This window comes from Egretta garzetta, unplaced genomic scaffold, assembly GCF_000687185.1.
Source record: "Egretta garzetta isolate BGI_Z169 unplaced genomic scaffold, ASM68718v1 scaffold35, whole genome shotgun sequence".
NCBI classification, from domain to species: domain Eukaryota; kingdom Metazoa; phylum Chordata; class Aves; order Pelecaniformes; family Ardeidae; genus Egretta; species Egretta garzetta.
In genome coordinates this window covers 2,031,533-2,058,401 of record NW_009259730.1, presented here as the reverse complement: position 1 = coordinate 2,058,401, position 26,869 = coordinate 2,031,533, and the positions used below count along the sequence as shown (strand labels likewise).

The following is a 26,869-nucleotide window of genomic DNA, read 5'->3' as shown; positions in this document are numbered from 1 at the left end:
AACACTATGTCGTTAGCCTTGTACTACCTACAAAATATGACAATTTAATCCTAAATGGAAAAGTACCTGAGCCGTAAGACTTCCTATATTTAGGGAAATATGAAACCCTGATTTTGAGCCTTCTCTGTAAGTGAGCAGTTACTGATATAAACAACACTGATTTCTACAGGATTGCTCATGTGTGCTCTCTCTCACCTATATAATAGGATCATACAGTAACACTGCCAGGTTGTATTTACTCTTCTGGGGGATTAATCTGATTTCTGCTACAAATTGCCTGTGCTCGCTTTTCTTTTCCAGGCATGTAATGGCTGGAAATGCTATGAACTGTACAAAGGCAACTGAGTCTAAGAAACTGCTAATAAAAATAAGATACCCTATCCATGTAATTTGAAGTGGCAGGTCCTAGCACAGACCTCTTGCTGGGGTTTAGATGGATTCTACGGGGAGAGAGGATCTAAGCAGTGTGCAATGTACAGGCCGCTCCTTGGATTTTTTTCTGCCACTGTACTCCAGAGTAAGTTCTTGGAAGTAATGGGTTTTCCAACCTGTCTCCAAGACAGCACTGGTAATGTGAAGGAACGCTGCGCTCGGAACCTCCTTTCAGTGAGTCTGCACACCGCAGCAGCTAGTGAAAGATGCTGGGACAAGTACCCACACCATAATATACAGATTCCAGCATTTCTTAATATTATATGAACTAAATTGGTCTACTGCCCTGATTGCTTCAAGCCCCAAAACTCTGTGGGGTAACGGATGTAAATCAGTGCTGCTGTTCCGAGTCCTGTTTTACACATGATAAAAGCAGCCTTGTGACATCTTAAGCGTCTAGGAGTTTGAGGTGGTGTCAAAATTTCACAGTAAATCAAAAGCCAATCTTTTGCCTTTCAAATGGCAAGAAGGTGTGCAAAGCAGTACAGACCCACAGATTAAAAGTTATTTTCTGACTCTGGTACTGCATATTAAATCAGAAAAGATATCATAATTGAGGAACTCAGCATCTCTGCCCTAGGGACATCACATGTCAGGAAAATCAAATAGGAATATTCTGCTTTTAATATGTGTAGCAAAATTGGAAAGAGGGAAAAATTATGTAGTCAGTCCACTAACACTGCACAATCATTTGATTTTTTTTTTTTAAGGATAATGAGTTTTATTTGTCAACTACATAGAAAGCTGATCTCCTAAACCTGCTTAAAATAAACTTTCGGCTTGATGCACAGGAGCTACATTATCGGTATATTTTATGCAGTGTACACATTTTCATCACAGTCAGTTTGATATATCTCACAGAATGTCACTTGCCTGTAGATATCTAGAAGTCATTACACACTAAAATCACTCATAGAACTGAAGAAGCTAATTTGTCTTCAGATTGGAAAGCAAATGTAATTATTTGTGAAACATAAAAATATTTTAGCGTGGAAAACTCAATAATAAAACTATACAGTATTTGTAAAGAAAAAAATTAGCATAATTTCTTACAGTAATTTCCTTTGGTTATGAATCAGACCACTAAAATATTACTTGTGTGAGGAGCAGCTAAGTGGCCAAAAATGTTCTTTTGTCTTCTCATGAAAGAACTGCTCTACGGGGGGGGGATAAAATTTAATCTAGCATTGTTCCACTAGAAAGAAAGTGTTTACACTCTCTTCTCTATTCACATGAAGCGTTTTGAATAGTTCTTACTGGATTCTCTGTCTGGGTCTCACAACATGAACTTCAGGACTTGCAGGGAGCCTACGGATCTGGGCCAATGACAATTGTTCTTCTGCAATGTGCTATCCATGGCAATTAGTAAATCCATGTAGAGTATCCTAATTAACATGCAGACGCATCCATATCAATGTTTTTAGCTTGGTGGGATAATTGGAGAAATGATCCTCTACATCTTCAGCTGCTGCGGATGACATTACTCCTCATTTCCCACGTGACAAGGAGGATCATTCCGCAGCCTGGTTTTGTACCACGAAGAGAACGGACCTCTCCTCAAGAGTTCAACACATGGGGAAATTTCCAAAAATTAACGTTTAATTCTGGCTGTATTTTCATGTAGCTCTGTATTTACTTTAGCATAAACGAGAAGTCTGTGTGGCAGCATTTGTTCTGACAGAACAACATTTTTCCCCATATAATTAATGGCATTTGGACAGGGCTGCGGGGACCTATTCCAAATGACCTAAGGGCCTAACTCTGCAAACACTAATGCACATGCTTAATTTAATGTAGATGAGTAATATGTGAGATTCCTCATGCATGCTGTTTAAAGCATAAGCTTAATTACTTCTAGGACTACAGCCTGTGTCCAAAACGGAGAAAAAATACACATTGTATTATTTACTTAAAAAAGCCCCCAAAACCGTAAGCCAGGCTTAGCTCTTATTTCTTCTCTTATTGAGAATGACTGGCTGGTCCCAGTCACGGCCAGAGGTTTCACTGCTGTGGTCTTACCTCAGGAGCCGGAGCTCTGCAAGGAGAGTGGGATTTTGTTGTGCCTTCTCCGGTGTGGGCTGAGACGCTTGCTCATGTTCAAGTCGCAGCCTCTGGATCTCCTGTAGGATTTCTCTTGGGGAGGAGAATAAGGAGAAGACTACAAGTCAGTATTTTTCCACAAAACCAGCTCACTGGACATTGCAGGAGAGTATGATTGTATGTAACTCTTCATCAGCATAGATATAATGACTGGGCTCCAGCCAACAAAAGAAGCCCTCAGCAATGGGAGATGGCTCTGGATTTTTTTTAAATAAACTTTTAGGATTTGACCATAAAGGGAAATATTTCTTCAAGACCCACAAAAATCAGAGGTAGACATGAAATAGCTCTATGCTTAATTAAACTGCTCCCTTCTAATTCTTTCCCACAAACATTTCAAACACCACATGAACTTAACAAAAATTAAAATAACCTCTTTAGCCTTCTTGAGTATCAGAGTAAATATTTAGCACTTAAAAAAACCACTTTTAGTGTAAGTAGAGACGTGAGAGCGGTCAACAAATCATGGAGAAGCAGTTTAATAGGACTCGTTACGACTGGCTTGCCAGTCCTGGAGCGCTGTCAAAAGGCTAATACAAAGCTTCGCAGCAGAAGGTTGAAACCTTTGTGAATTTTGTCTCTACAACGTGCTGGATAGCAGACGGTCAGGAGGCAGCCTCAAACTCTGAAAGACAAATCGAGACTGGAGCTGGTGGCTCATTACACGCTGACAGAAGGCAGCGCAGAGTTTGGAATAGGAAACCATCTGGTCTGGGCTGGCCTCTATTTTACAGTCCGGCAGTAAAAGCAGAGCTCTGCTGCCATGCACTTCATGCATCAGGCAGTCTCATACCTAGGGCCAGATCTTCGGCTGCTTCACTCCTTTTTGGGATCGGCTGGCCTATTTCTCCTGGACACTCTCTCTCGGTCTCGGTCACGTTTGTACCTAGTGTCTCATTTAATCAGCAGCCTAACTTGCTGCTAACCTTTCTGCAAGCCTTTCCCAGGCAGACTGTTCTCGAGAGCTTTAATCATCTTTTTCACAAATAAAAGCAGGGGAGCATAACATTACCAGCGTGACCGATCCTTTTATCATTTCATGTTATAGGGATCAAACTCAAAGTTAATCTGGTTTTGAATCAGGACAGGCTTTTTTTTTTTTTAAACTCTTAACAAACAGCAGCTGCAAACAGTAAAGTATCAATGATTATATCACATCATTGAACAGTACACTCATTAAAACACAGGGTGGCTATGGATTTCAAAGCCTTTCTCATCCTCAGTGGACCTTTTTGTACCCTCTGCTTTTTGTAGGGGGAGGTGTATGAGCATGTGTAAGCACATTGCACAGAAGTAGGTGGTAAAAAATGTTAAGAAACAAACGAACATACATAATATATGGGACCGAACAAAACCAGGTACTTTGTGGATGCTTACCGGTTTTTATTTTCAAGCTCTGCAATCAGCTGCCGTTGTTGCTTGTTTGCATCAATGGTGAAGGAGATATCTGATGCCCCTCTCTGCTGACCCTGCTGCTGTCGTAAAAAAAAAAAGGAGAAGGCTGCATTGAAGGAAGAATAACCAGCATGCACCCATGAGTTCAACACAGATCTGTTCTGTGAAATCTGCTTACAGAAAATGCAGTACCAGGCTTGCCTACACTAAAAAAAGAGCATCCATGTTGTGCTCGTACCAGTATGGCTCCATTGCTAGTACAAGCAGGCTAAGTGCTAGAGTAAATAAGACTCAGTGTTTACCATCCTGTCATTCACTGCTTCTTCAAGGAGCTTCCTCTGAACCAGTCGTAAAAGGCAACGGTGCTGCCACAAGCAGTTGCTGTAGCATGGCTCTTAATTTTGATACTACAGACAAGAGGAAGACACTGAAGCAAAAACCTCTCTCCAAAAAGAAGGGGATGTGTTTCTCGTGCAGTGAAGCTTCGTTCTCTTGAAAGTATGGTTTTACTTTTGGTTTGAAAGCTGTACTCAGCTTTCAGTCTGGCTCTGTGGCCCATTTGGCCAAGTTTTTCTATACGCTCTGACGATAATTCAGAAAACCTCTTTCCCCAGTCCTTTGGGTACAGCAGAAGCCTTTTTCCCCCAATAAAATGAAGTGGGAATTAAACTATTTCTTACCAAACTAGGCAGTGCTCACTACAGCTTGCTATGCTCTAGGACTATGCTCTTTTTTCACATTCATCAGCAATAACCAAATATTGTTTTCCTTGTTCACACTCCTGTGTTTCAGTATTGTATCAATGACAACACAGAGCAAGACATTTAAAATTTCACATCTATCAAAGATATCCATTTATTTCTAACTCCAGCCTGAAAGAATCAGACATTAAAAAATACTCTGCTGAGTTACTGCTGTGATCGGAGTGCTTCTCACCATAAAAACCCTGCGAAGTGTAACTCTGGAGCCCAACGTTATGTGATGCCAGGCACCTCCTCCTCCAGGAGGTGGAACCTCAAAAAGGAGGAAGCTACATCTCAGTGCTAACCTTGTTAGCACTGTCTGTGGGGAAAGGGCGGAACATTACACCTGTAACCATTTACTATTTTTTCTGCTACAGGTACATTTTTCCCATTGACACTCCAACCACAGGAAAGCAGAGCAGTGCACAAAGAAGAACTGATACATGGCTGGTGGATGCCCCGACTAACACAGGGGGAAGCAGGAGCTTTATCCTGAATCCCCAGTGTTATTAATACATTTTGTTCCTTAAAAACCAGAATGACCATCGGCAAAACTTTAAAAATTTCCACTGTGCTCCTAATGTGGTGGCACTCTTGTGCTCAGGAAGATTTCTGTATACAGAAACCTTCTCCTTTCCTTTGCTCTCTTTTGTTCAAAGAGCACAGATGGATGACAACAAGAAATTCAGTATTTTCCTTCAAACCAGCTGTATTTAAAAGTTACTTAAATAGTGTTTCTGAAGTTTTCCCCCATATCACAGACACACGTTATACACAACCGATTTCTACCAGTTTCTACCCAGAGACATTATTAATGGGAAATGTTGTTCCCATAAAGAATTACCATCCTTCAGAAACAGAACCATAACCTACAGGTTGCCTTAAATCTGCAACACTGTGTCACACCTCTGGAAGGGACTGATTTGGGCTGGGCTGGCAGACCCATGCACCCCTCTCTCCCCGCCGCGGCTGCAGGTCGTGTGCCCACGACAGACGGCTGCACGGGGCGGCAGATCCATCTTCACCGCCTTCGCCTGGGATGAACGTGACTCAATGTTTTTACAGGGAGAGCGATGCCTGATTTTGCCCTTTCAACTGACCCCGCAGTGTGAAAATACGCTTCCTGACACCCCGGACCGGCTGCTTCTCACTTAACCATCATTTATGGCACCTTGTTGTATCAAATGTGCTGAGGTGGGAAAAAAGTAACTAGGCTGACCTTATTTGTGCCATTTAAGATTTTATATACTTCGATTAGGTTCCTGCTTCATTCTCTCTTACTCCTGAATATAGTTAGTGAGGTTTTAGCCTGCCGTCACCTTCTATCTTGGGATACATAGAGCAGAATAATCATTGCTCTGAAATGAAAATGGGAGCCAGGGCTAATGCAGGGGGTCACTGCAGTCATCCTACTGAAGATCATTCTTTAAAATCCTCAGCACTTAGGGCCCTAGTGGCTGTGATATTTGAACTAAAGAGTAAAATGATTCACCACCCCATTTTTCCACCGCAGTAAATCATTAACCTTTAACCAAAGCTAGTCCAGACAACATTTTCTAGTCTTTCCTGAGTTCAGGGTGTCAGATTCCCTTTGCTGTAATTGTTTAAACACCATTGCATTAGTATATAGGTTATATGCATTAGTATGTAGGTTCTTCAGTTTAAATGGACTGCATAAAAGTGTTACTATTAAAGCATTACAGTGTCTGATGAAAAGGATAGGGAAAAATAATCCATTAATCATTATGAGTGTCAGATGTAATTTCCCTGATCTTGCCAAGACCCTGGAACATGACAGAAGGAAAGTACCTTCCTTTAATTAAAACACTTACTGATGAAGAAGTTTCTGCTGCCAGCCTTGCTGCATACCTGGCGATCAGCTTATGCTCTTCATCCAGGCGACTTGCGCTGTCGAGCACGCTGCTCAGGGTTGGAGGGGAAGGAGGGACGACATGTTAATGCACGGTAAAAAAGACCATCGCTCTGTCACACTGCCCACTCACACACCCTCGTTACAGAATTTAAGCAGCAAAACGTCGCCAAATTAACAACGGCAGATGTTAATTGAGCAAAGGGGAGGACTGCGAGGATAATTTCCCTGGGAGGAAGAGCTCTAGGGGCCAGGCAGCGCCTTCCTTTAGGGGGAAACAGCAGCGGTCTGCAGCCCCTGGCCAAGGCTGTGCAAGATGCAGCTCGCAGACCACTCTGTCCCAAGAGGGGTGAGAGGTGGTTAGGGCCACCAGTCAGCATCTGGTTTTACTTCTCAGCTTTGTCGTATCACCTAGAAGAGTGATTAGTCTTTGGATTAGCGGGAACCTTGGTGTTTGTAGAGAAAAACTTTGGAAGCTTTGTCAGATTTGCAACAGAAAACAGTATTTTGGACAGTTTTGCAGGGCACTTACCAAGGCCTCATGGACCACAGTTTGGAACTACTGATCTAGGAATTTATCATCAGACCTTCTCTTTTATTCTCGGTTTCTTGATATTTGCAAGTAAGATTTCGGAGAATCACATAATGGTGAAAGAACTAAACAGCAAATACACTGAATTCCTTTAAAGTATTGCATCTTACTACTTTTTTTTTCCCCCTTAGAATATCAAAGGCAAATATTTCTCTCAGGTTATTCCCTTGCCAGCTGTCCTTATTTTAAATGGAGGCTATTATTTAGTCAGATGAGCAGGAAAAAGGTAATATAGTAAGAACCTTTACTATCTCTAAACATTTAGAACTTTGTGGAGGAACCATCAAAACTAATAAACTGACAAAAAAAGAAATCTGAAGAGGACTTAGTTAACCCTTGATAATCCCAGGATTTAGAATCCTATATGGCATTACTTTTAGTATATACAAGAGAAAAAAAATGAAGCCCCTAAGAAGAGTTGAGAACACCACTTTGGTGTGTGGAATACAAGTCAGGCTGCAGACTATCGCAGCCCGAGGTAAGCCTAACCTCTTCTCTTACCCCTTGGCAAGTGTCTAAAGTTTTGGCTAAGGGAGACAGGCACAGGCCTCCCTGCCCATGGGCTCGCCAGGGCACGTGACTGGTTGCTGGCGAATGAGCTTCACGTTTCAAAAGAGTGTGCAAAACAAGGGTTATTTTGGGCATGGGAATCTTACTCTGATTTTTGCCAGAAATTGTATCTTGAACTTGAAAAGCCTTGCAGATGAAAATAGCACTGGTGCAAAAGGTTCTGCTTTTGAAGAATCAGCTTCTTTAAAAGGAAAAGGAAATATTTCTCCAGAATTTCTCAGTGACTTCATATCCCCAGGTACCTCGGGGAACTACAATGCACATCTTTTGGTTGGCTTGATTAAGTCCACTGGGATTTAGAAGTTATGTCTGAAAGATGAGTAGTGGTTGATATCCACTGATCGTTAAACTAAAGCTAGGAGTCCTGTGGATTTGTTATGGCTTGCTGAGGTAAGGGAAAAGAGACAAACACCATTTTTCTCTCATTCTGACAATAACCTGTGAGCCCACAGACATGAAGTTTAGAAAAACAGTAAAGCTACAAGACAGACCCAGAGGGTTCTGTGTAAGCTAAGCTTGTGTGGCAGACCAAATATAAGACTTCTGGTGGTAGATGAACACTGATTTTTTTGGTTTTGGTTATGTTTAACTTATTTTGTTGCACACATAGCTTGATTCTACGCTTACTCAGATTCTTGTGGGATAACTGATTTACTTTCTGAAAAGACCCAAGCTAAAGATATTTTTCTAGATTGATACAGTTCTGCTTCTTACATAGTCATGCTTACTGTCCTTGTATGGCATGCAGAGAAAGAAAGGGGCAAGCAACTCTTGCAGACACATAAAATTATGCAAACCAGGTAATAAGGGTTACTTTCATGACAGTATAATTAATTTTTAATTTTTCCATAATGACTAAACCATCACCTCCTAACAGATGGCTGTGAAAACAGCAAGCATTCAGCATCAATTCTCCTTTTTACAGCAATGTGCAACCATATTATCCATCCTGGAAAAATAATGGATTATGGTTCCACTTGCTGGCATAACACAATCTGCAACATGGTCCCGAGATGTGAGTTAACCCCTGAGACAATGACTGTACTGAATGAACCAAGCCACTGCAGCTTTTTGATTCCTACTTGCTATTTAATGTCTTTGATATATATTTATGTGTAGGTGGATATCACAAAATAGATGTAGCAGCACGTCAAATTTGGTCTATGAGTGCCACAAATCACTGGTCCCGAAGCTTTGTAAATTAAATTTCAATGCCTGAGATAAATTTAATTCTGGAATGTACCTTTCTCTGTGATCATTAAGCACAGAGGTATGCAGAGCAGCATTAGCCTCGACTGCCAAGACTTTTATGTCTCAGAGTTCTGATTTGCCATAATTCACTTCTGTGTTACTTCAGCAACTTCATGGACAACGATGCAGTGAAATACACATGAGCTTTAAAATATTATGAATATGTGTGCAGAATTTGGGGCCCTCAAGAGGATGATTCAGGCATCCTTTTGAAAGAAAACGAACATTTTGCATACAAATATCCTGCTGCTGATCCTTTTTTTCTAAAAAAGTTAAACAATGGTTTTAATACTGCTTCTCCATTAGTGACCTTTCCTTTAAAGACTTTATAATTATTAGCAATAATTGGTCTGGCAGAGTTATTATCATTCAGATGTAGCATGAATATCTAATCTTATTGCCTGTACAATGGGACTTCTTTGTTAGGCTTTAGTTGATCTGTGTAATATTCCACAGTCTAAAGGAGATCCATAAAAAGAGAAGGATCTCAAAACTCCAGACAAAGAATGAAAAATATGATAGCCTGTGGACAGAGGACTAATGCTGGAGGATCTTTGCTGTTTCTCAGGCTTTAGATGTGTCAAATCAGCCTGTTCCGCAGTAGGCACCCTGCAATAGGTGATATGGATGTCCCCCGATGGTCTTAAAATTATCTCACCACTGGTTAGGTAAGCGTCAGAACTGCCAATTTCTTGCGAAAATTGCAATGGCGGCATCAGTGCGGTCTTATTCTCATGCTCTTATTCTACAAACTTTCACTTAATAAATAACTTACTATAGAAAATACTGACAAATTAAAGGGTACGTTTCTAAGCCTCGGTCTGAGGATTGTTCATCTGTAACGCCCTCAAAATTATCCTGGTTTTATGACACTTTAAACTGAGCGCCATCACCTGAGCCCTCTGCTACTGGTAATTTGCCATTTACTTCAGAATCACCAAGATTTTACCACCACAATGTTAATACCACTAAGGTATGTGCATATAATCATAAAAACTAACTCAGTTCAAGGGAGCCAAGTGGCTATACACTTCCTCTGTAATCGGTGGGTCTGTGAATGTTCTTCCTCTTTCTAGGGACGATTCGACCAACCCTCCTAGCTGCAGTTAGCTGCTGCGCACCCTCCCAATAAACATTTTTAAAAATACCAGAGAATGCATGGCACTTTTACAGTACAGAAATATGAGTCACCGCAGTACTACACAGCATGACATAACAAAATCAGAAAGTAGCTTTCTGTGGAACAAAAATAACCCCCGACTTATAACACATTTTATCTTATTTTCTTCTGCACCTGAAAAGACTGAAATATGTGGAATTAGTATTTAAAACTAGGTAATGCCTCTACCTTGTATGAAAAAAAAAAGGAAAACTATTTGCACTTAAAGTTCTTTTTCAGAATCAGACACTAAAGATGAACTAAATTAATTATCAAGTATTCTTTTTACCTGCTAAAACACACTTTATGATTACACTAACCAAAATATCTGGCTAAGGGGTACTTTTTCTACCCATACAGTTACTATAAATAATGAATTAAGTCTTTCTCTTGTTTCTTAGTTTGCCCTGGAGCACTGAAGTCTAAAAAAATCCTCAAGTAGCTTATTAGCTTGTGAGGGATAGAAAGGAAAACTTGTACTTCTAGTTGTGGTATCAAATAATTGCAGATGAAAAATAAAGATAGGCAATGAAAATTAATTGAATTAATTAAAAAAAAACCCCAATATAAATACTAGCTACACTTAAAACAGGAAAAAAAAGGTATACTGGGCTATACTGGACTGATCATTAGCTACAATAAATTAGCCTGACTCAATATGTAACAAAACCCCCCTCATTTTGTTTTGAAATGCTACTATATAGCTCTCAAGATAACGTTATGTATTATGCTCACAAAGTATTTCTGTAGGTTTTCCTTTCAGATAAAGATCCAGCTACAATCATTCCTCTTTTCCTCTTTGGCTGCCACTTGAAAATATGTGATGGCACGTGTGGGTATGCACGCGTGGTATTTTGCAGGCAGGTACAACAGCTGAGCTGGCTGGCTGCAGCATCCCCTAAATAAGAAGCTACCTGATTATGGAAAAGTATGTACTTTACCCAAGTTACCAGAGCTTGCTGAGCTGCAGGGTGAAATAACTTGAACTCAGCACCATCCTAACAGAGCTGGCTGGGTTTTGAACAAACTGCATCCAGCCACTTTGGGGCACAGGCAAGAGGAGTTCGCCTTTGCCTGATGATGCCTCCCCAGGCTGTAGGAGATGCAGCAGCTCAGCCTCCTGCAGAGGCCTCACCTACCTCTCCTAGAAACTGGCTTCACGCAGGAGCTTCAGGATGGCAACACTTTGTTCTTCTCATGTTTACCAAAATACAGCCATTCACTTTCTCAGCTACCAGTCTCATTGCAGAAAAGGGCAATGCAGCATGGTTTGATGCATGACTAAAGCTGCTGTCCCTCTTGGTTACATCTGTTAAAATCTAATCTAATAAATAACTGAGATTTGTTTCTCGTTGAGGATCCTGTGACTGCATTGATTTAATGTCAGTAATCAGATGTTATGTAATATGCTTTGCATTGGTTATTTAAACAATTAAGGCCATTATCAGTCACTCTCCATTCATCCCTCAAAAACATTCAATTTGAAGGATGTTATGGCACATAATTTCTATGTGCATATTCGGATACAAATGTGCTATGACAGTGAGGTTAGCTCAAAAGCTTGAAGGAACAGGTTGGAAAATACCGGATAAAACTTAGAGGACGAAGATGGTCAAGATGAGGCGAAGCACTCACAAGGGGATCTAACTGAAGCTAAATGAATTACAGACATCGCATTGGTAGCCTAGCGCCAAAAATTACTCTAAATCAAGTCCATTCTTTGCTGGCCTCTTGAACAACTGCATCAAGTAAATCACCCCTGGCAGGTAGGGCCACATTTACTTCTCCCTGACGAACCAGACCGAGTGGTAGTGTACTCCTGCCCTCTTCAATTACAGGCGGGCAATGACTGGTCTAAACACATGCCCCCAGTAGCTTGTGTTCACAGCCACAGTGTAAATGTTATTCAGTAAGCCTGCCTTCTGAAGTGCTGCTCCAGGAATGAAATTCCCCTTCAAAATGTTTTTGTTTTGAAGAAATGGTTTTCATTTTCTTCACTAAAAAAAACAGTTTGCCTTTTTTTTTTTTTCCCCCATGGGCACATTCCAGTGGGATGCAGAGTAGAGAAGCAGATCCAGACGAATGAAGGCAGACTCTTTTCTCCACTGGGCACAGCTACATGGCAAACTACCCCCATTTTCAACTGGAGCTACATGAAGAAGTGAATTTTGTAAGACTGCAGAGAACCATTGCATTCACCCTCCCCAAAGAAGTTGCTTGTTGCCTTATCTACATATAAGAGTAAACTGAGAGTTTCTCCTAACCTGGGAAATATTCTGCAATAGCAGTACGGGAAACCAAAGGGCTCTTTATGAGCAAAAGAAACCTTGCGAGCACAGTTTTGTTAGAAACACTGTACAGTTTTCTGTTCAGTGCCACATTTTCTAGGGCCATACCCTACGCCGCTCACCACCTTGCTGGTGCAGGGCTGCCAAGTCTAGAGTTTTGTTGCCCTTGGAGAGGTGAACCAGCAGTTCCCCTCCCCAGGGTGGCCTGCTGCGATGCCACCATCCGCAAGTGCTGGGACGGCAGGTGGGTTTAGTAGACAAAGCTCCGTATTCACTCCAGCAGAAATAATGAACCATGTTCAAGACATGCATTTGAAAACCCATCACGCCTGAGTCTGAATGAAAGATAAGGGCAAATTCACACACAAGATTCCAACAATGCAGAAATCAGGCAGAGTTAAAAACAATGCCTGATGTATGTAAAAGTTGACATGAACTCCTTCCTTCACTAGGCTAATAAGCAAATTGCTATTATTATCATTTACATACTATTACCACTTCTTACTTTCAAGGTAAGGTGAAGCTACAAATTACATATCACCTCAAAAAATTATTACCTTGAAAACAGACTTGTTAGTCATTGTTTTATGAAGGTTTCTGTACCATCACCCAGTCCTGCACCGACTAGAGCATGGTATGCCAAATGAAAGTGCATAGCCATTCTTAACCAAGCAATTCTTTGCAATACCTTGCTATTTAACATAACTAAAGAGAACAGCAGCAATTGCCACAATTCCCCAGCTTTGGGAGGACATACCCCATATTCACAGGCATTCCCTTTAGGTTAGTGCTCGTAAAGAGCTGCTTCAGCTTGTAGCCAGGAGGAAACAATGAGAGCATTTGGGCGACCAACGTCCCTTGCCTGGGTTCCCCAAAGGTGCCAAACCTGCACTAACCGTGCGGGGTTGCTCTGCAGCATGTTGACATACAACCCGATGAGTACATGTTCATCGGCCAGCCTGTCTGCAACATCGAGGCTGTACTGTAACCTGAAAAGGGGACGGGGGGAGAGAGGGTGCGGTCCGGACAGACAGAGGGAAATAAACAGAGAAAGCAGGAGCAAGTAAGATTGCGAAATGGGAATTTAGGAATGAATACTTAAGTGTTCTTAGGAAAAAAAATCAAAACCAAAACAAACAAGTGCACAAATTATTTTGTTGTTATTGTAATTTATATGTTAAGTATTTAATGGCTGTGGATGGTAGAATCCCACTCGATTACAGAGTCAGCCTCAGGAATCAGTGAGATGCCAGATCAGGCCAGGGGCTGGAGCTGTACAGCACCATTTATTTCAAAATACAGCAGATTGTGAGGTTGACACTATTTGCTTTAATAGACTATGTACTGCATATATACGTTAAATATACATGTTACACACATGACTAACATACTGAAATCACAAGTTGGATTTGCTTGGAAGTATCTGATCAAGACCTCACGCATCCAGGTGTACATAAATATATTTAAACATGCCCTACTTAGCTCACTGGATTAATTGGTTAGAGCACTTTTCTCAGGGAAGATGTTTATAGAACACATTAAAAGCCGGAGGAATAGAGGAAAAGGTTTTGGTTTAGCTGTGTTAGTGCAAGCTACGAACATACTCTCTCTTTAACTTACCCTTTGCCTTTCAAGAAAGCTGGAGCAGCCCTAGCCAGCAGTTTGCTCTGCTCTACTTCAGTATTCTTGGAAGGAGAGCTAGTTAGTAAGACAGGAAAACTAAGAAGAAGGTAAACAGTGATGTCTGAAATTCATTACAGAACAGAGTTTGGAGAAACTCATTCAAGTGCCCTGGACTGAATAAAATTAGCAACAGAAGCTTTAAAGAAATTTTAGAAAACTTAAGGAAATGCAAAGTCAGGAATTAGAGGTTTCCCTCCTGTTCTCCAAAAGCAAACTATAGTGCCTTCACTGCAGAAAAGACAAACAAAATGTGCTTCTCTCACAAATGGAGAGCTGAAGGCTTGTGGAATTTCCAGGCGGAGTCCGAGATAAAACATCACCTTAAAAGCAGCTTTCGAGCTGGGAAAGCTTCACCATAACAGCCAAATAGCTTTTCTCCACATTTGCCATAAGATAGCGTCAATAATCTATGGAAATGACTTTTTAGATCCAGTGATGGGATACATCAGTTTAATTTTCAGAAGTACTGTTCCTCTGTTGATTGTAAAAAAATATATATATACTTCACCAAACCCACTTTTTTTCCTCAATTACAGTATTTAATGGATTGCAGTAACTGCATCTTTCCCAATGATAAAATATCCATGTTAATAAGATAACACTGGCTAAAAATGGAGATGTTGAAATGTTAGGTTTTTTTCATGCTGCAGCACTTTTGGTTTAAGAAACAACAAAGCAAGTAAAAAAAAAATCTCTTTTTAAAAAATTATAAAAATTATTCACCTTTATTTTTTGGTTTGGCTACTGATACTGTAAATGTCTTTGATCAAAAGATGGGTGCATGAGCATGCATGCACCTGTGCATCCAGGGATGTGGGGGTATGCGCGTGTGTACAGGCAGATGAGCTTGCACAAATGTGATGCATGATAAATCTGAGCAGTTGTGGCTTTGATGGACCCAAGATCAAAATCTTTAATATTAGGACAAAGAAGGAATTCATGTAAGATGAGGTGTGTGCCATTCCCCTCCTTTTGGGAGGTTAAGGTTGGCAGAGGAATTCCGAAAAGGATGGTACTGAAGGGTGTCCTAAGAACACAAGCCCTATTGATTTATAATAAATCTGGAAGATAGCTGAATGAAATGCTGTATTACACAAGAAAAAATGCTTGCTTACATTTCCATGCCCATCAGCATGCTACTTATGTGTGTTGCGCTTCCACTGAAGTGATATCCACACAGATAAACATGCTCCATGCCATCTAGAAGGATAAGTTTTCCACCCATGTTTTCTTCCCAGTTACAGAAGGAAAATGCATTCAAGGCATACAGGGTGTGCCATTTCAGCCAAAAATGCAGCTTTTGATTCTTAAAGCAAATAAATTGCCACAATGGGAGACCAAAGACCCCAGGGCAGATTTTATGCTTTGCGTTCTCACAGTGCAGTGTGATGCCCCCTCTACCAACCATAAGTTCTCCCCTCCTATGCTCCACAGCAACAGAGTTAGGGTGGAGAGACGGGCAAGAAAACATTACTTGTTGAGCAATTGATATGTCTATCAATGTCCGTTTCCTTCTTAGCTGGTTAAGCAAACTTCTCATGAGCTATGTTTTCTAAGCTTTTCTGATGTTTGGGGGTCTCCTGTGGACTCTGTCATACTGGTTAGCACACTGGTCTCCATGCTGTTGCCCTACATTGGGTGCAAACCTCCAGGCAGATGTCTCCTCCTGCAGGGAATGAGTTTTAATGGCTTTCCACATGATGCCCCAGGGTCAGATGCAATCTAGCAATCGTATTGCTGACTTCAGTTAGTCTGTGGTTCACTGCAACTGCTAGGTCCTCTGTTAAAATATTTCTGTCCATCCAATTATGCTCCATCTTTTATTTGATTATTTACTTCCTTGCAACAGCACTTTCCACTTATAATTACTGAGTTTCCTCTAACTGATTTCAGATCATTTGGACATCAATTACTACCATTGCAACTGAGCTCATTTTTTAATTTAGAAACTGCTCTCCAAGCACTCCTTCCCATAACTAGTTCAACCTTTGTACCATCTACAAATTGCATACACTCACTCTATTGCTCCCACTAGGTCATTACAAGAAATAGCGCATAGTGTCTGACTTAGGATAGCCTTCAAGAATCCCAGATGATATGTCCTCCTCCTAGAATGACAGCAAACTTTTGAAAATGTAATTACTGATTTTCAGTGTTGCTCTTATACTAATTTCCCCCAGTCCATGTTTCCTTTGGGTACTTCTGGGACTATTGTCAAAAGTCCTTTTAAGGTCAACCTGTATCATGCCTGCTGCTTCTTTTTTACCTACTAGACACGTTATCCTGTCAATGAAATAAATTAGTTTGGTTTGACATAATTTGTTCTTGACAAATCCATGCTGGTTATTTCTCATTGGTTTATTATCCTCCAGGTGCTTACTAATTCTTTCATAACTTCAGTATCTTTGGATACCAAGGCTGCCTCTTGTATAATCCCTTCGATCTTTGTCCATGTTTCTGCCTTCAGCCTTCCTTGATTTGGAAGAGCTAACATTTATCCTTCTTGTTGTTCCTACATCTTGCACATGTTCCCCAAAATACAGCTAATACTCCAGAGATTGTTTTGGCCACAGTGAGTTTCTCTGGGTCCTCCAACTGGAACATATCTTTTAAAGATATATTCCTGTTAAAATGGAACATTTTGTAAAATGCCAAAAAATGCTTCCTCATCCAAATTAAGAGACAGAACCTCCAACTCCGAGCAGATGTCTACAAAGATGTAGACCTAACAATATTCGTGTAAATGTTATACCCTCTTCAGTGGCTACCTGGCTACTCAACAATCAGACATATAAACCCTTCCTTTAGCAGGTAGAATATTGCTGATGAAATAAGGAGGATTCTCATCTTGTTCTGAACATGACATATGAAGGCAACATGCAGTTCAAGTCTACCACACTTCTTACGGATAGAAACATGGACAACAGCAACAATCAGTATATTTTGCTCTAAAGTTAGCTGTCACCCAGAAATTTGGCCTAGTCTCTTGCTATGCCCAAGTAGAATATCCAATTATTTTTAGCTTTTATGTGGAGTTCAAAAAACGCACCAGCTACTCTGACTCAGCATTAAAGAAGACTCAGTTTCTCCTTGGCTATGGACATTTGACACCGTAGTGCATTCTTCCTATCTATCACAGAATTGCCAAGTAATTTCAAGTTCAGCAGAATGTGCTGTATCACTCCATTTATTCCAGTTTATTACTCCTTTAGAAGAACTAAATGTATTCGCAGTGACGGGGGGCTGAGAAAAATGCCAAAAAAAAAAAGTTCTGCTTCATCTTATCTCGCCTTAGTCCTATAATCTGGTATCTTATTTCTTAAGAAAGTGAAAGAGATTGTACCCTTTACTACGGTAGCTATGTAGTTGAAGGCAGCACTGACAGACTGCAGCTGGGGAACAAAAGAATCCGAATAAGGAAGAAAAACATTGATTCAGGGTATAGAGTTATTCCTCTTGACTGGGCAGAAGTTTCTATAATGCTCAATTTACCTGTTTTGACATATGTTATTCATTGGGTTTGCAAGGTCATTACCTGCTCTGCAGCAACATTCCCTTGTTCTGCTGCCCTCTAGGTAGTCGGAGATCACAAAAACAAATGTGAGATCAAAAACTGTACGTTAGCTACAGTAAAAAAATTACAGGACTTGTGGTTTTGATCACATACTAGCTGTCATGGCAGCAAATGACTGTGATTTGGTATTTGGGAGCAGATCACAGATTTTTTGTTTCACAAAAAAAAAAGAAAATCACATTTATTGCTGATCTCAATTTCCACGCTGTGTATATTTAGAAGAAAGGAGCTTGTAATTGTAATGCCAACCTCCTCATTAAAGCTTTCTGATGGACTTGGTGGCTCAAACTAAGCAAAGCAAGCAGAGAAATTTTAAGCAGACTTCAATTCTGAAGTGGCTTGAAGAAACTAAGAAGCATCTCAGGGAAAGCCTAAATCTGACCTCCCTTATGCTTTGGAATAATTATGTACCTACCCAAAATCAGTGCTTCAGATGCAATTAAAACTGCAAATAATATGTAATGTTCAATCTTCTTTCAGCTGTACCCCACAATTTGTCATTGTATTTACCAGTCAAAGATCTTTCCTCTAATAAGATTCTTTTCCCTTTTTCACCCATGAATCCAGAAATGAAGATGATATTGTGCTGAACTTATGAGACCATATCCTTTTCCAGCAGCAGAACGAGCCGGTGTGCTGAATTCAGCATTTGCTGCTACAGGGAAAAACTGGTTGCGAATGGTTATGTTCTTATGTCAACACAACTAGCTGAAATAAATACCATGGGAACGCTACAAGTGACAATCTATGCCAATTCTCCTTTGAATAAACATTCTAATTACATAAAAACTTCCTTTAAAGCTATCTGAAATCTCTGGGCTAGATTGCAACACAAATTAAAGTAACCATAAGTTATCTGCAGTGAAAACACAGCCAGCAGAGCTTTTAGCGTTGATTACTTTCAGCTAGAAATTTTACCCTGAGTTTGTACAATTTTTATTATAATATGAATCACGGAGCATTTAATATAAAATCAGCACAATTGCAAACAGAGCTGTCAAAGTCTGTTTCTCTGATGTACGAGAGGATGAGCTCCCACTAATGAGGCCTGATTTTCCCAGGGCAATAATAATAGTAAAACCTGAAAGAATGAATTAAGGTACTGTTATTAGTCTAATACAGATTGAAGAACTTGGCATTTAGCAGAAAAGTACCTTGGTCTCAGTACTTTCTTACTGAATTATAGCTAATGCTCATGGATTAATCAAAAAAAGAAGAAAGGTCATTACACTCCACAGTACAAAAAATGTGGGAACTGTTCTTATCCTACTGCATATTTCTTTTATGCAGAATGAAATAGGCTCTCCCTTTAGGTCACTAAGATGAGAGGGAATACTGGAAAAAGGGTGCAGCTACCAGAGGCATCGGTCCAAATCCAAAGCTCACTATGTAAATGGGAAGTCTTCATTAGCTTCAGTAGAATTTAGATCCGCCTTTTCTGTGGCCGTTTTGAAAAGCAAAGCAAAGGGGTCTGGGGAAGGTTATTGGCAAGTGGTGCTAACTGCAGAACAGTAACCACCAGCAGCAAGAGCCGTGGAAGAGGAAGAGGAGGCTGGCTGGGAGACCTGGCGGCATTTCCAGGCTCTCATGCAAGCTTCTTTCGCTCCTCGGTCAATAACGCAACAGGCAAGTCATACGCTGACGATGAAACCATAAAGGTGTAGTTTTTTCGGTTTTCAAAACCAGTGTTTCCAACTTCCAGTAGAAACATGAATATTAATCCCACGTGAAAGGGTAAAATGAAAGATTTGAGCTGTGCAGAAGCAAGAGAAGTTGGCAAAGCCCAGAGCCAGCAGGAAGTCTATTCAAAAGACTAATTAGAGCCACAGAAACCCTCTAGCCCACCAGAGCCTTCCGTAAAGAATATCTCTAGTAGTTTAGCAGAATCGCTAATGATTTAGTGCGTGAGCTAAAGAACTATGGCGATTAGTGGGTTAGTGCTCTCATACTGACCGTGAATTGTTGTGAAGCTGATTTACATACAGCTTTATAAGAGAATGCTCATCAGCCACAGGACTGGCTGCATTTATACCCCCAAGTAACCTGAATGATTCAAACAACGAAACCTTGTTAATACCCCAAAAAGTATACACAGAGAGCAGTGTGTTCAGAGTGGGTTCATTACCATAAACGCAATTTGCAACCATTTAGAAAGGATACTGACTTGACAGTTTGTAGGGTGCTTTTTCTTTCGAATAAAAAAATACAAATTAGATTTGTAAGAGATGAAAATAAAAATAATGAGAATAAGCTGTCAAACACTTAAAATCCTGCTAGGTCAATGAAACAAAAGTCACAAAACTTTTAATATACAGGCAATGTAATTGCTTTACACATCAGGGTACTGCTAACTCTGAAAAAGCCAGAACTGACTGCTGCATCATGGAAACTTTTAGCTGCACAAGGACGTCATACTATCCACTTATAGGGAAGTCTGGGTACCTATGGGTGGGGGGGTGGCTGTATGTTTATTGTCTCCTGCCTTCAGGGGATTCTCCACCAAGGAGTTCTTCCTCTAGGAGAAAAGGACTTCTAAAGGTTCAGGAATAATGTATGTTTAATCCTGATAGTTAGAGACAGCCGGTTGAATTGCTAAAGAACACAACAGTGAAATAATCAGGATTTTTTCATATGTAAAGAAAAACAAGCAGATAGTGCTGTGGTTATTACTGCAGGTCCCTGGCCTAAATGGCAAAGCATACTTTTGTTGAATGAGCACAAGGACTTCTTGGGGATAAACAGAAGCAACAGCTACACTCTTACAAAGCATTGCTCTTAATGACCTGTCCTGGAGAGGCCCCAAACAGATTGTCTCTGGCTTGCACATAAAATCCCATATAGTCCGACAACAGAAATAAATTTGCATTTGCAGCCTCGCTGTCTGTACAGGCAGCAGATCCAGTCCTGGGGGCTGCTTTGGGACTGGCTTTCAACAAGCATCTCAGTCACACCCAGCAGCTACTTGCACTAAGGTTAACACTGAGAGTTTACTGCTCCTGGTAACAAAGTTCATAAATCAAAGCAATAGAAAACCGTCTTTACTCTGGCATTGCAATGTGGTACACTGCGGGTTTGGTTTTGGTGTTAAAATACGTAGCCATGCATACCCAGAGATTGTTTGGTTATTTGGGAACGCTGAAGCTCTGACACATACAGCAGGAACTAAGCAATAAAAATGCAACCAAGGAAGACACATTGCTCATCTTCCCCAATACAGCAGGGAAGCTATTTTTCTGCCACTTTCTCATCTATGTGCATTGGTAGGCTTACACAGATTGGGTGAGACAGCTAGCAAATGCTACACACACATTTTGGCTGTATGAGCCAAAATACTGAGCCAAAATGCACACAGTCAGCTGCAAGCACCTTCTCTTTGGGATTAATGTTTCTGACGACTCTTCTCTGGTGTGTTTGCTCAGCGGTCACCATATTCCAAGACTACTCCTTCTCTCTTGTAGCCTTTAGTGAAAATCTGAATGCTTTAACAGGAGTAAGGCTGTGTTGCTTTATCTTGCAAGTATGAACACATTTTCTCTTTGTTCATATCATATCTTGCAATACGATGCAGACATTCCCAGTAGGCAACGGCATGTCCCAGTTCCTATTCCCAGTGCTGCTACAAAATGGCTTCTCACCAGCAGCCCATTTTCAGCCCCTATTGGGAGGGCGCCCCGGTTGCATGTGAGCACATTTTAGCGGGACATAAAGGTGCAGATGAGAACTGAAGTTCTGTGCTCTGCTGTGAGGAGCTTGGGGTGCCCTAACTCCAGCTCTCCATCCAGATACCTGCGTATCAGTCCAAAATAACCAAGGCGTTTCTCTGCTCACGCCTGTTTATTTTGTGTGTGGGTTTTTTTTTTCTGGGAGGGAATTGAAAATGGAAACCTCTGCCACTATCATATAATGGTTTAACGTAAATAAGGATAAGAACTCACCTTCTGTTTGCAAAAGGACTTCCTGAGGGAACAGAGTGGGAGAAGAGCGTGTCGTTCATGCTGGTTACAGGTCGGGGGGGCCTAGAAGAAGGCAAAATATCCAGTTGCATTCATTTTGCACAAAAAAAGCCTCCATCAGCAACAGTATTTACAGAGAATTCAACGAGTTGCTTGTTTAAAGTAACATTGCTACTGGCATCTTCTGCTTTAAGTAGCAGTAGTTCCAAATTAAAGACGTTGTGTTTTTAAGCAGAAGTTGATAAAAACACACTGTTACTTAGGCCTGCAAGGAAATAATGCTTTTGTGTGTTCTGAAGTTTTAAGCAACTTGCTTCATTTTTTCCCTGCTGCTTTGGCAAAATAACCCTAATAATAATAATAATAATGGAGACCTTATTGCAGCCTTTCAGTACTTAAAGGGAGCCTGTAGGAAAGATGGGGAAAATCTTTTTAGTAGGACCAGCTGTGACAGGACAAGGGGTAATGGTTTTAAACTAAAACAGGGTAGGCTTAGACCAGAGATAAGGAAGAAATTCTTTACAATGAGGGTGGTGAAACACTGGAACAGGTTGCCCAGAGAGGTAGTGGAAGCCCCATCCCTGGAAACATTCAAGGCCAGGTTGGACGGGGCTCTGAGCAACCTGATCTATTTAGAGGTGTCCCTGCTCACTGCAGGGGGGTTGGGCTAGATGACCTCTAGGGATCCCTTCCAACCCAAAATATTCTGTGATTCTATGATTCTATTGCCATTAGTCCAGGGTGCAGTCACTGCTTTCAACCAGCTAGGCTGAGCACTGCTAGCAGGTTCGCTGTGGCAGCATGTAGGTCTGCAGGGGGTAACTGCCAATAAATTACACATCTTTTCATGAGGTTACCCCTGGTGCCAAGCTCCATGCTACCATATCCACATAGTGACCACAGCATACCCTTACTCTCAGAATCCAATAAAATACGTATAGAGCTAAACTGGTTTAACTGCAAAGCTTTTCAACTGGTACATCAAACGCCCAAATCAAAATTTAAAATAAGTGCCTAGTTTAAGAGGACCCATTAAGAATGATGGTTTTATTATTACATTCTTTATTTCCTGCTCTTACTAAAAATGAAATGAGAAAGAATATTTCCTCTGCTTTCTTTTATTGTCTACTCTTAAAAAATATTTTGTGCATAATTTTTCCTTCTGCATCCATCAAGGAGAAATTTCCCCTTCTTAATGGACTTCTTATGCAACATTGGGTAAATGATATAGACACTCTGGAAAAACTAAAAAATATGTTATCAAAATCACAGGGTTTTCAATCAGATATGAGCAGAACCTGAAGCCACATATAATTTAGACTTCAAATTGCCTAGGTTTCAAGTTGGTCAATATCCCCTTTAAGGTCTGTGAAAGATCTGTCTTGCTTTCTGAATCCTGCAGATGTGCAAGTCAAAATATAGTAGGCATCTGCACAATAATCACTGGGCTCCAGTTGTGAAAGACATCCGGTCATCCAAATCATTTGTAAGAAATGAAGAAAGCCAGTTCTGCACAGAAGTAAGCTATTACAATATGTTTTCTTTCTTATTTTGTAACTGTTAGAAAACAAGCATAAACGTGGTCTTTGACAAGCCCAAACAGATTTCTCAGCATGACAATACCCCAGCAATTTAAAGAAATTTAAAACTGGGAATGGAAAGATGTAAGATTTGGCATGTTATTTATTTATATGAAAATACAGTTTTAGCCTAACACATGCATCTGCAGACACACATGAAAAACTCCAGTTCTGGTCAGTCACAAATTTGAGAAGCAGCACTTTGTGCCCTATGTACCTATGGAGAAGTGTTTAATGCTATTTTTCATGGACTCCTTCATCAGAGCTAGGAATAGCTTGGATAAGGCCATGATCAGAGCCGATCCACTGGAAAAGTCATTGCAGTGTGAGTCTTGAAATACAGAGATTTGAAAATAGACTTTGAGAGAATACTTCCATCTAGTTTTATTTAATGGGTAAGCAACCGGTATTTTGTTGCCTGGGAACTGTAATCTAGTAATTGATTTGGGAGAAATAGTTCACACCAACTACATGTGACTACTGCATTTTTCCATTTCTCAATGCAATCACTGGCCAGAGAACACATTCAAATACTAATTGGGCGCAGGCTGGGGTTTCTGAAAGATGGGTCCAACCCTGGGCTGGCGTGTCCTAAACAGCAGAGGAGAAGGGAGGAGAGGCTGGTTCTCAGCACTGTCCTGGAGAAGGAGGCAGGAGGAGTGCTCCCTTGGCAGAGCTTGGGCTCTGCTTTGCCTTGCACCCAGTCCACCTCTGCTGACTGAGAAGGACGTGGGTATGTGGCACCCATGGACCTCAGCAGACACCTACTTCGGGTTAGTCTTCTCTAAGCTTTATTTCAAAATAGGAGTGGAAGAGAGTTTCTAGTCCCCAAAAGAGCTCTTCCCTTTCACTGTCTCTGTATTCAAAGACAATTATTTATTTGGCTCTGGTCTCCGATAAAAAGTTAAGGATTGGTAATAATGAGATTATCGCATTTTTTCTAAGCTTCTTTCTCCAGTAAGGGTACTAAAGAAGAAAAATACTCACCAAGTATCTCTTTTGCAGCCAAAACAAAATGGAAAAAAGATCATTAATTAAATTGTCAGTTTAATATGCATGTGGTTCAAGTAGTGCATTGGACAGTCTTTTGACCCTGAATCTGCAAACAGCATGGGAACCTCTACGCATAAAAGGTCATCGATCTGTTTACATATGCAGAGTTACTCTCGTGTACAAATATCTATAAACTCCATGGCTTTGCTAAGGTTTTGTGATTAGCATTAGTTTGTCAATTCTTATATAAAGAAAACTATATTAAACTAGTCTGAGCTTTCCCAAGGCAAGTTTCTTAGAGGTTGATGCCCACTTTAACATTCCTCAGGTTCAGCTTGAATATCAAATGGATGTTCAAACATACATATACAGTTGTGTGATGTGAGAAGACAGGAACAGCAGACTTTATGGTAAAGCAAAGGAAAACTCAGCTGTTGGCTATAAATGTATATCTTTCTGAGGTTATATCTAAACTTCTGTGAGTGATTAAGTGTTCTGATAAAAGTGAGCTGATGATACTCACTCAGCTTTCCTCAAGGAGGCAGAAAACACTTAATACTATTGAAATATGCTACATAATACAGCCATGTTGTGGCATAACACATGCCCACAGTAATAAACCAAATTAAGTACGAGGAATTTTCCAAAGGGCTCCATGCTGGTCTAACCTCTTCACACTGACGTAAAAAATAATGCTCCCACAGGCTTAGATGGAAACAAAGTCAGGCCAGTGGAGAATGCATTTGAAAAATACCTCCATGATGCTCTGGCCACGCCATTTGCCCTCTCTGCAGCCTGGTGTTTATTTTGTGCTGCCAATCTTATGTGTAGAAAGGAAAAATGACCCCTCCATCGGTGGGGGCAGTTCCTCCATCAGGTTAATGACACCTTGATAACTACTTCTCTAGATGAGCCTTAGATGTGTTTCTGGCTTAACTGAAAATTTTTTGTGCACCAGTAAAGCAGGAAACCCATGCGGTCTTTCTGTCTGGTACCACTCAAAGGTAGAAGAATGATGAAAAGGAAAGGCTGTATAGTAATGCAGAGAGTACTTGTCCCCATTTAAGCTAGAAGCTAAGAAAAGGATGCTGTTTTGTTGCCAAAATTCTTCCATTTAATGCACATATAAAACCCTTTTTGCTTGGATTCCTGCCCGGAGCTGTTTCTCTCAACTTCCATTATGTTTAAAAATAAAAATCACACCAGCAAGAAGATATTCTCAATGAGGTACTGTAGCATATCTCGCCCCTCAGTTAATTTATGTGAATTATGCCATAGATCATGCTACCTCCACAACTTACAGGTTTTTCACTCATGTATCATTATAGCCAATATATTTCGCCAAGTTACATTGCCTTCAATTTATGAATAAAGAGAACTCTATCATAAAGCAAAATAGATGGTGGTGTGTTCTCACATCCAATCACTCTAAATTATGTCTGTATAGTTAGGATGAAGGGAAGGTGTTAATTCCACAGCAAAGATTTGCAACAGATCCTACTCAACTGTGGTACCTTCCCCTTGCCTTGCCTAAATGCACCGTAGCCCAGTTTTCACTAGCCGTTATCTTCTGACATACCCCCAGGCCTTTGAGGGCCTCCAGCCAAGAGGGAACAGAGGCTTCTCTTTCAGTTTCATGCTCCCTGTCTCTTTCCATTTCTCTTAAGGATGGCCAAAATCTGTTCTGTGAAATTATCCCTGACTTGCCAGCAGAGCCAGGCTTTTACACCATGCACAGTAGTGGCATAGATCAGCAGATCCAACTCCGGATGTTTCTTCCAAAACCCAACATCCTCCCGTTACACCTCCATAAAGAGGTGCAGGGGTCTTAACCGACAGTTGAGTGTTAACAGGGATTTGGCACTACGTGTCTGTCAGAGGCACCTTGTGTCTGAAGAGCAGAGCACTCTTCTATGCCTTGAAAAAGTTCTGCTATAACCACATGAGGAGGAGCGTCAGCAGGACTTTATGCTTAAAATGTCAGGGAGGTTAGGTGACCCTTCCAGATCTTGCACGGCCCACAACGGCCAGCATGCACTTGTCCTTAAAGATGCTATATATAAACATTTGGTACTGACAAAAGTAAATACGTATAATAATTACAGACCAGAATAGTTCCAGCAGCCAGTAATACAGATATACAGCATGCAAATATGATTTCCATGGCTGCTGCCTGAAATGTTTCAGTCAGAGCCCCTGGGAAGATGGCTGTGAAAGATATTTTCTTAAGAAATATATCAGAATAAGAGAAATACTTTAAAGACATTATTTTTGGAATAATTTTTCCAAATTCTTCCAACCAATGTCTTGATTTTTCCTGAATTCTATGGAAAATTTAGCTTTTTTAAGGACCCATAAATCAAAGGTAAAACAAACTGATAAATGAGAAAGTCTGAGCAACTGCCATTACGGATGGTGGACATGTTTCAGGAAAAATAAATCCAAAGTGATAATTTCCCCACCCTGCACAAACACATTTTCTCTCTGCTTTTGAGTTTCTTGACTCCTGCAGAGAAAAAGCAGTGACACAAGGTACTATACTGAAAAAAAAATTTTGCTTTCTCAAAATATCAAAATATAAAGATAATAGACCCTCTTAAAGTGACTTGGCAATTAAAGACACACTTTTTATGCAGGCTCATGGAACTCTTCGGGGCTGGGTGAAGCCACAGGTCCACTAAAGTCA

General features: G+C 40.6%; 1 protein-coding gene across 3 annotated transcripts in view; it reads right to left on the bottom strand.

Annotated features, from left to right (window-relative positions):
• DTNA (dystrobrevin alpha) overlaps window positions 1-26,869 on the bottom strand; it is a 93,743-nt gene that overhangs the window by 21,107 nt on the left and 45,767 nt on the right. The window contains exons 9-16 of one of the 3 annotated variants that reach the window (XM_035894935.1): window positions 24,178-24,186; window positions 21,593-21,673; window positions 19,611-19,700; window positions 14,021-14,098; window positions 13,297-13,389; window positions 6,497-6,590; window positions 3,910-4,004; window positions 2,452-2,565 (exon numbers count right to left, since the gene is read on the bottom strand). In XM_035894935.1, the coding sequence (XP_035750828.1) occupies window positions 2,452-2,565; window positions 3,910-4,004; window positions 6,497-6,590; window positions 13,297-13,389; window positions 14,021-14,098; window positions 19,611-19,700; window positions 21,593-21,673; window positions 24,178-24,186 (654 nt within the window). Of the gene's footprint in view, window positions 1-2,451; window positions 2,566-3,909; window positions 4,008-6,496; window positions 6,591-13,296; window positions 13,390-14,020; window positions 14,099-19,610; window positions 19,701-21,592; window positions 21,674-24,177; window positions 24,187-26,869 lie in introns of all 3 variants that reach the window. The other 2 variants (XM_035894936.1, XM_035894937.1) reach the window with 2 other exon arrangements.